Raw genomic sequence first — 10,615 nt, 5'->3', positions numbered from 1 at the left:
GGTCCATCCCGATATCCCTCTTGTGGGCAGCTGGGAACATGGCCAGGTCCTGCGCAGGCTACACAGAGGTGGGGGCTGGGCTGGGCCAGTCACTGACATGTGGTAAGTGCTCAGTACATACCTGAGCAAATAAAGACAGGCCAGAGCAGGAACCCCAGCACTCAGTGACAGAGGCTCAAAAGTACAGCCTCACCTATTCAATTTGGTGAGACCTGTCTCCCCAAAAAACCATCTGCAGATATAGCTCAGTGTGAAGGCCTGTTTCAGAAATAGCCAGGCCTTGGTGGCACACACTTGTAACTCCAGCACTCTGGAGGCTGAGGCAGGAGGATCACTAGGAGTTTGACGCTTCTCTGGGCTGTACAGTGAGTTCAAAATCAGCCTGAACTACAAAGCAAGGCCCTGGCTCAAAACAAACCAAAAAAGAAAAATCATTTATTTCTGATAAAAATCTAACATAACTTTGTCATTATGTCTCAACTAAGTTCAAATTATGAATTAAAATTTTAAATTAGTGCGTAGAAATACAGTAACAATTACTAAAACATTAAAAACCCCACCCAAGCCTAAGGAGCATGATGGAATGCCCCTGTTTCTGGTCCCATCAGAAGCATCAGTTCTGGCACTTGGAGCTGGGCCATGGGTGGGTCTCCGTCCTGTGGCCCTAGGCCACCATCTCCTCCTGCGATAGCAGCCCCTCAGCCCTGGCCACTGAGTGGGCTCCCGCCCTCAGGAAGCCAGCATGGTGACGCTCCACGCTTCACTTGGCCACTTGCAGGAAACAATGAAAAAGCACGCACTCGTTGTGGAAATATGATTAATAGTTTCAAACTACAGCTTCTTTAAAAACGTGTGCAAGTAGGACAGACAGAGTGACATTTTAAGATAAAAACAGGCCAGGGATGTAGTTCAGTGGCACAATACTTGTTGTGGACTTAAAAGACTAAAACAAACCAGTAATTTCATTTTATACCTAGTGTTGCAAAGAATGAAGAGTTTCTTTCTGTGGTATCTTTCTATTAAACTTCAAGAAAGCTTTATATAGTCTTTTATAGAAGTAGTTTACATTTGGTAAATACTACTCCAAATTTTTAGAAGACACTTCTGGCTCAATAATGTGAACCACATACCATCCACAAAGAAGTATGAAAGCCATTCAGTCTTTTACTTACATCATTAAAAAAATTTTGACATTTAAGAATACAGAATGCCCAATGTATGAGACGGACAACTCGATGAATAGCTGAAATGAAGATGCTCCATATGGAGGACAAAGTTTCCAGACTTAGGCACGTTAGTACTCAGTATAGCTTCATTATTTTTGAAGAAAATTATGTTTACACAACTATATCAAGCAACTACTGTTAAAAATAAGTTTAGTAGTATGCATTTACTTTGACATCATCCCCTCAACAGATCATACAAGTCACAAAGAAGTCTAATAAGTACAAACTCGTTTTCATCATTATTCTGAAAAAAAGTTTTTATTTTAGCTATGTGCTGCTCTAAATACAGCGCAATGTCCAGATGCATGGCACCCACAAAGAAAATCACTGTTGCCATCATCAGTCTCCACTGACTGCTTCTGATAATCAAAATGAGCTCCTCAAAGGCACTGCATGTAAGTACCACGTAAGACATAGAACTTGTGGGAAAAGTGAGTTATTTACATTTTTTACTCCTACAAATATAAACTAGAATCATCTGTACAGTATGAATAAAACTAAAGATGTAATGCTACTTGCAAAACACAATGGTCAAGAGCTTTTTAAAAAGCCTTAACTTCAACACATGAGCCCCAAGTCAACATGACACATTGCAATTCCTGCGTGGGAAGACGCGTGTGACACCTCCCTTAACACTCATTCCAGTCCTGTCCCACAGCGCAAAACACAAGGCTGAGGTGAGGGCGTGGGGCTCCGGATGCCCAGGGGGCTTCCGGTTCTGGCAGCTGAGCAGCAGTTCTCATCACATTTCCTCCAGACTCCTCCGAATAGCTTCTTCTAATTCCATGTCTGCATTGAGAAACAGAACATTAAAACTCAGGGCAGAACTATTCAATCAACATGTGCTTTATGCAAATTTATCACAATGTTTTCTTTTTTTGTTTTTTTTTGAGACAAAGTGTCACAATGTAGTTCAGGCTGGACTTGAACACAGTGACTCTCCTGCCTCAGCCTCCCTTGTGCTGGATTACAAGGGTGTGCCATCAAGGCTACTTTTTTCAAGAAGGAAAGGAATATCCAAGTTTCTCCACAGTAAAATACATACATTCTTAAATACAAGCTTCTGGACAGGATGAAGCTCAACTTGATAGTCATGAACATAATATAAGGAATTGCAAATTACTTCTAATTAGAGATGAGGGACGTCAACAGACTTAGAATCACTGATATGATATCACCTGTTTCAACATGAAAAAATATCACTTTTCCTAGAAGATCTGAGCTCTGACACATGGAACAAAGGGAATGTCAGTGCTAGGAAAAGGGGAAATCTTCAGGCGGTTAAGAATTTAGCTTTTAGGGCTAGGGATTTAGCTCAGCGGCATAAGCACCTGCCTTGCAAGCAGGCAGTTGTGAGTTTGATCCCCAGTACTGATAAAAAGGAAAAAGACAAAAAAAAAGAAAATAAAGCTGGGGGGAATTCACTTTAAGCTCTAGTGTCTAAGGCAGAGGGAAATTCATGTGTAACAGACGTACACATACAGGTCATTTCCAGAACACTCGCCAAATGCCCACGGAGCTCACAGGAGCCAGGAAGCAGCTGAGAAGAAGGCAGTCACTGGCCACAGGTCTGCCCCATCTCCTTTCTGGGAGTGAGGACACCAGGGCAAGCACGCCCCACTTCCGGGCCTGCGCTGGCTCAGAGTGCTGCTGCTTCTCCTGCTGGGCTGCCTGAGCTTGCGGGGATCCAGGCCCCAGGGAACCTGCTGAACACAGCTGCATCTCACTGAGGGACACGGTTAGTCAATCTCAGTACTCTTTACCAAGTATCCCCTGGGTGCCTTTGCTATGGTGAGGCCTCTTAATTCTAAGCAGCAAGACACAACAAAGAAAACCCAGGACAGGTTCAGCGAGGAAGACCTCAGGCCAGGACTACAGGAGCTGTGAGTTCTCTGAGAAATTCCCCCCAGTACACACCTACAGACCCAGCCCTAGGGCAGACCAAGATTATGGCCAGGTTATCAGAAAGAAGCCTGCATACAGATGGAAATGTTACAGATCAAGCACTATAAATGGGAGCAAAGTATCTTCTTTAAATAAAGGGTGGTGGGTCAGCTGATAGGCCAGATAGTGAAGAAAAATTATCCCTGTTTCAAGGAATATAGAAGAATAAATTTCTGATATACTATATATCAAATTGTGTCAGGCAGAACAAAAAAAAGTTTCCCGAAGAGATTACAGGGGTATATCTATATGATCACAGTGCAGGGAAACAAAGACACTTAGGTAAGAGTCAAAGACATTATGGAAAGCCAGGGATTTAGTTCAGTGGCGTAAGTGCCTGCCTGGCAAGCACGAGGTCATGAATTCAATCCCTGGTACAAAAAAAAAAAAAAAAAAGGACACTACAGAAAAGACTGCTGGCCCAGACTTAATCAAGATAGCACAGCACTCGGGAGGCTTAGGCAGGAAGATCACAGACTCTAGCAGTCAGGGGCCATTCTGGGAAACACGGCAAGATCCTAACTGCAAAAAAAAAAAAAAAAAAAAAAGGCACCATTTGATGACCAAAAAGGCAAGTCATGGAGAAAAAAAATTGCAAGATGTGGAAAATGAATCCAGAAACAGTATCTAAGATTTTCAACCCAGAAAAATAAATAAAAGGTAATCCAATAGACATCGACTTGCTTGAAAACTTGTTCACGGAAGATGCTGTCGAAATGGCCAATAAACACTGCTTATCAAGGCTGGGTACAGCCACAGGGAGCTCTTGCCTAGCAAGCCTGAGGGACAGGGTTTGATCCCCAGCACATAAGCTACAGCAGCCTCGGAAGACAGAAAACATGGCTGAGAAGAAAACCATAAACCAAGCCACAGAAATACTAGTATACTACTCACCACCTACTCATCAGACTAGTCACTGTGAAAAGCCAGCCTGGCACCATCTACATAAGCATTTCTCCTAGGTCACAGCCCTGAAATGTGGACACATGGGTGCCAAGGGACACCAATGGGAATGCCCACAGCTCAGTGACTCTAACAGCAAAACATACAAACGAGTGTCTATAAATGACGGGATGATTAAATAAACCACAGTTATATATTAACGCGCAGATGATGCTTCAAAAACAGTATGATTGCCAGGCATTTAGTTCAGCGGCACATAAGCACCTGCCTGGCAAGTGCAAGGTCATGAGTTCGATCCCTGGTACCAAAAAACCCCAAAACAGTATAATTAAAGGAAATCAGCCATAAAAGAATACAGCTTGTACCTGGGCTGTCCAACATGGACAATGACTACATATATTTACATTAATTAAAATGAAATGAAATTGAAATTCAGCTCCTCAATCAGGCTACATTTCAAGTGCTTAATGCCCATGTGCGGCAGTCACCTCAGAGTAGAGGCAGACACTGAAGCCATGCATCTGCGAGCTGAAAAGTGCCCAGGACTGCCAGAAGCTTAACAAAGAAATACTAAAAGCCTGATTTTTTTATTTTTTTGAAACAGGGTCTCACTATGTAGTTTAGGCTGCCTCAAACTCACGGTGATCTTCCAGCCTCAGCCTCCCGAATACTGGGATTACAGGTGTATGCCTGGCTGTTTTACATGTATTTTTATCTATATATTGCAAAGTAACCACAAAATAATAGAAGAAAAAGGCTATTATTCTCCAACTCATTTTTTAAAAAAGCTTAGTGAAATAGTAAAATATTAATGTATTAATATTGGTAGTGAGCATATATTAATTAATCTTGCCAATTAAAAGACTGGATAAAAACAAAAACCAATCAGTAGTTCCACTTCCAGTTGGAAAGTGGAGGAGCTTTTTTCCGTCTTCCATGTATTTTACTTTGTTAGGGGACTGGTCTGATCTTTGTCAGTATGCTCCCCTTTATTTTTTTAATTTTTCAATTAAAGTTTTTGATTATAAATATGTACTGTTGCTTTATTTTAAAAAAATTTCATTAGTACCTGTTTGCAGTACATAATTACATTCCTCCATAATTACATGCACAGAACATATCTCAGTTCTATTTTTTTTTCCAGTCTGGCTTTGCGCTGACTTTGTAGTCCAGGAACTCATGTCTATACACCTGCCTCAGCCTCCCAAGTACTGGGATTATAGGCGTGTACTGCTGCCATGCCTGGCTCAGTTCTAATCTTTACATCCCTTCTCTTCCCCAAAGATCTACTTTCCTATTTGCTACCCATGTTTTTCATTTTGTTCTTTAATTTCTTTACACTTTGGGTTTCTCATATTAGACCTATTTAAGGTCTAAGTATAATAAATAAGGCAAACTTAAATGTTGCTTTTAGTTTTAGTTGCCATCATCAAAGCAAGGAACCATGGTAGCCAATGAGTTTCTCCTAAATCTACAAAGTCCTTGGTTAAATCACACAGAGAGCATTCAACACACTCCCAATAAGCAACGTGGGAAACCTCAAAGCAGTGCACAGCTTTAATTGCTACTTACTACTGGAAGGCAGAGTTTGAAGTCTGAGCCTTGCAGAACTAACTTTATAATGTATTATTATGATAACTTTACACTGGTACACTTTCAAATATGAGTAAGATGGACACATTTCTTTAAAATAAATCCTCCAAATGATATAAAATGAAATGGAAAATCAGGTGTCTACTGACAGATGTTAAAGAAAATGAATACCAAAAGATATTCCAGAAAAAAATTCAGGCCTAGTTTCAGCAGTGAATATTGTAAAATTCATTCCAGAGTGAATTCAACAAATAACAGCACGAAGTCTCTGTACCTCTGCAGAGATACAGGCTTAAAAAGGAGGAACAGAATAGTAAGAAGTAACTTTACCAAAGCGCTGGACAACAAAAATTTAGAGACACACTGAACTAAATGGAGGGCTGGGGTCGGTGGGGCACAAAGACAACAAAGACAGCAGGAAAAGGAGGAGCATGCCCCAGCCTTTGCTGAGAAAGGCAGCAGCTGCTGTCCTCAGTGTGGGGTTCTGTCTCCGAGTCCAAGCACAACAGAGCAGAGCTTAGTCATGAATCATCCTGTTTGTCTGCTCTCCTCTGTCTAAAAGGCCCACACAAGGCATTCATCTGTTTCAACTCTCTCCAACCCACTTCAAGCAGAAGTGGTAAATGCTGTTGGAGAAATATAAGGCAGACAAAACAAAACCTTACAGCAAACCAGGCAAAAGACCATGGATTGACATGCAATAGATCACCCAAAGCCTCAGAGGAAAATTCAGGAGACAATTTCTTTGGGAAAATAGGGCATTAGGATGTGCCTATGTGGACAGGGAAATCAACTAAAGCGAGGTACTGGCCCACCACAAGGCGCAGGCTGAGCAGACCCCTGACTGACATGCAGGCTGCGGACAGGCCTGACTAGAGAGGCAGGAGGCGGCCTGGTAAAGAGTCTCCATGAAGACTGGGAGGGGTGGTTTTTATTTGTAGCTCCTGGCTTTCAAGAAATCTGTCAAAACACTAAAGCTAATCATCATCTAAAAGAGCAGACTTCATTGACCATGTATCACAATGAACTTAAGTTTCTGCATGGAGCATTTGGGTAAGTAAAAAAATGCACGATGGCAGCATTCAACAACCAAGAGCAGTAACTTCAGAAAAAATGTAAGCCTTGATTTCCAGAGGTACCACACTTTAACAGCTGAGTATCTAGTTTTCAAGAATAAAAATATTAAACAAGATACTATGAACATATGAACAAAATGAAGGTATCCATAGGAGACAACAAATTACAATAAAAGTCACCAAATAGTAAGTCTGGAGATGAAAGCACAATAACTAAAATGAAAAATTCATTAGAAAAGTTGAACAAATGTTAGCAAAAGAAAAGTGAGTGAAAAGATACAATTCACATTATCTACTGTGAGAGAAAAATAAACATGGTTTAAGAGGCCTGAGGGCCTCTAATGATGAATCCGAACTGCCCCTTCAGTGGGTCGGGGACAGACACTATGCCAGGCCTGTCCTCTCCTGCGCCTCCCCTCTCCTCTGTGCTTCATTTGGTAGCTGCCCTGTGAGCAGCTCCCCTCTTCTACCAAAGCCAAGAGCACACTACCTCTGCTTCAAGGGGCAGCTGCCAGGCTCTTCTGTCCCGGTGACAACAGCTGACTTTCAGAGACACCATCAACTGCACTAACTTAAAAACCATGGTCTTCAAAGAAGGAAGACAGGACAAAAAGAGTACTGACAAAAAGAATGGCTGAAAAGGTCCCCAATTTAAAGAAAATGTGAATTTAATGTATCTGAGCACCTCAATGAATTCCAAGGGCACATTGAAATAAGTATATTGAGACACATTATAGTTCAACCACAAAAGTCAAAGACTTAATCTTAGCACTCTGGGGAGATGAGGCAGACAACTGCCAAGTCTGAGCCCAGCCCAGGCAATTTCAACATAGGGAGAACTGGTCTCCAAGTAACAAAAGGGCTGAGGACATAGCTCAGTGCTGAAGTCATGGAATAAATTCCCTGTATCACTAACAAAAGAAAGTCAGACCATGTAAGCAGCAAGAGAGGAGTAACTCGGGACATGGTGGCACATGTCAATCATCCCAGCTACTTAGGAGGCTGAGGCAGGAGATCTCAAATTTAAGTCCTGCCTCAGCAACTTAATGTGAATGGTCCTAGGTGTAATCTCCACTGCCATGCAGAGTGCGTGCAGGGGAGCTGGGAGTGAGGGGGAGTAGGAGGCAACTTGTCACACATAGGTGATCCTAAGTTAAGATGTACTGCTCACTCTTCATCATGACCATGGTGGTCAGAAGACACTGGATGACATGTTAAATAGGTAAAAAACAAAAACATCAACTAAGAATTGCCTACCTGGTAAAATTATTCTGTGAGAATGAAAAAATTAAGATATTTTCACATAAAAACTGAAGGAATTCATTACTAGGAGATCTTCCATTTAAGAAATGCTAAAGAGAATCCTTTAGATTGAAATTAAGTAACATTGGGTAGCAATTCAAAGCCACATGAATAAACAAAAGCTCAAATGCGGAAAGTCTGTTTTATTATTTTCCTCTGCAGCTAGGTCTGTGCCCTTCTTACTCTCCTTTCTGTTAGTTGCACTCTCTTTAAGAACAATTATGGGTAAGAAGAATCCAGTAAGAGGGGTTAAGTACCCATATAGAAGCAGTACCTAAATTTTCAACCTGTGAACCTGAAGACAATACTTAGAAGCCTAAGTTTTTATATAAAATGAAGAAACTACGGTATTTCAACACACAAGGGGGGGGCACTATTGGAGGTTATCAGAACCCACTCCATACTTTTCTAATGAAATTATGTACTTTAGCGTAATAGTAGCCAGCTGAGTACCTCAGCAGTTTCACCTGATGGACATGGGATGCACTCTTTGCATTCACCCACTTGGTACTATAAAGAGCAAAGGGACACTTGTGCAAAAGGGACAGATCAGGATTTTTACCCACATCACTCTGTGTTGCACCTTGGTGTACGTATCCCTGAGCACCACAGGCGTTAACAGGCATCTTTATCATTCACTGCTGCAAACATCTAATTTGTCACAATGGAATCCAGGTCTGACCCTCAGTGGCTATGCCTGGGGGAAGCAAAGACCCACCTGCACATTCACCCACTTGGCAGAAGGATGGTGACAGTGCTCTAAACCAACAAGAAGTAAGTTTTACCAATGAAACTGTTGATTTCTTGCATTTAGGACTCATCTTTTGATTGTAGCAGTGTCCATTTCAGTACAGTGGCACCAGAAAAACCTGTGTTGTAGCTATAGGCAATATATGCCAAAAGCCTTCAAAATACAGTATAAACATGTAAACCCTGCTACATGCTGAAGACATACTTTGAATTTAGAAATGTGTCTCCTGGAACTCAGCTACCAGATCTTTTATTGTAAGGTAATGAGCCAAAGGATGCTGTGAACATACTTGTTTCCATCTCCTAGTCAAAATGTGACATTCAACAGTTTACTGGTTTCTGACTAATGTTAAATCTGTTAACAGAGCACAAGTTGACCAGCTTAGGAACTGCATGTAAGAACAAAGCGGAAATCCTGGAAGAAATGTTGCAATTTCAAGACAGAGAATTGTACAGCACAAGCTTTGGATTTCAGAAAGATAAAATACTGGCCTTGTATATGACAAAGAAAAACAAAATGCTACTGTTGATGTCACACTGCACAATGGAAACACTAAAAGGGAAACCTCAACAGAACGGAGGCCTGAGGCAGAAACTCTACAGCAAAACCAAAAGTGGAGATGCTGTTGATGAGCTATGCAGCAACTATAATGTCACATGAAACAGAGCACTGGCCAATGGTTGTGTTTCACTCAATCCTAAACTTATGTGGCATAAATTATTTGATAGTTTATATTGGTGGCCCCCAGGCCTCATGCATTTGCATTATGCATTTGTGATTGGTTTATTGTCTAGCGCTTGGATTGGGGGTGTGAGTGTTATATTGGCCTAGGGGTAGAGCCAATATAACGTAACGTAATGGCAGAAATGAAGTATGTCTTTCTTGCGGGTTTTTGCCTTGTTGTTTGCAGCCACATGAACTGTGGCCCTGCCATGCTACCTTGCCTTGGAGCCAACTGAGTATGGACTAAAACCTCCAAAAACTGTAAGAAATAAACCTTTCCTTTCCCAACTTTGGGCTTCAGGTATTTTGTCTCATTGACTAGTAAAAAGTAACTAAGACAGAATTTGGTACCAAGAGTGGAGTCGTTTGCTGTGACTATACCTGACCATGTTTTTTGAGAGGCTTTAAAAAATGGCTTGTGGGCAGAGTTTAAAAGGTTCAGACATGTCACCTGGATGCATAGAGCTGGAGCAGCTTAGGCTGTTCTGTAGAGGAGATTCTGGTCAGAGGTCAGGAGACCAAAAGGCTGATAGGAAGCCTGATGCTAAAGACCAGGCTTGGGAGGTTTCTGCTGGGAAGGAGGACTGCATTGGTTGTTAAGATGCCCCACAATGTGTGTTATGGCTTAGCAGAAAGTTTGTCTGCATTTTGCTCATGCCCAGAGACTTAGCCTGAAACCGAGACTAAGGGCAATGGACCGATTAATCTGGAAAAGGAAATTTCAAAGCAGTCAAATGTTAAGGTTGTGGCATGGCTATTGTTGGGGGCTTTTAGCCAGCTTTATGTTGCAACTCAAGAGCAAAGAGCCCAGTAGGGTAATTTACAATACTGTGATTTTGGCCAGAAGAAAAAAACCCAGTGATGCTACAGATTGTAAAGTTTAAACTGAGACTCTGATTGCTGAAAAGAAACAAAGAGATAAAAAAGATGGCCCTCAGGCATCCCAGGAAGCTGCAGGTCTCCACCCTTTGCACTCTCAAAACTGCCAAAGTGAAAGAATTTGCTCAGAGGAGAAAGCTGCAGAGCACCATGCTCCAGAATGACAACTGAGGCCACATGAGGTTCCAAAATGGCGGCAACATAGAGAAGCTTTTCTT

The 10,615-nt window shown here is 41.7% G+C and overlaps 1 protein-coding gene across 8 annotated transcripts in view; it reads right to left on the bottom strand.

Moving 5' to 3' along the window:
- Positions 1-407: 407 nt before the first annotated feature.
- The window catches only part of Znf451 (zinc finger protein 451), a 91,989-nt gene continuing 81,781 nt past the window's right edge, over positions 408-10,615 (bottom strand). For all 8 annotated transcript variants that reach the window (XM_023561675.2, XM_023561673.2, XM_063256917.1 and 5 more), the window contains one exon: positions 408-2,015. Coding sequence is in view for 4 of the 8 variants with exons in the window: in XM_063256917.1 (XP_063112987.1) it covers positions 1,969-2,015 (47 nt within the window). In the remaining 4 variants the exon portion in view is untranslated. The remainder of the gene's footprint in view (positions 2,016-10,615) is intronic.

The sequence above is a fragment of the Cavia porcellus genome, unplaced genomic scaffold, assembly GCF_034190915.1.
Source record: "Cavia porcellus strain 051 isolate PalLab524CR breed Dunkin Hartley unplaced genomic scaffold, mCavPor4.1 scaffold_10, whole genome shotgun sequence".
NCBI lineage: Eukaryota > Metazoa > Chordata > Mammalia > Rodentia > Caviidae > Cavia > Cavia porcellus.
This window is presented reverse-complemented; position numbering and strand designations above follow the sequence as displayed.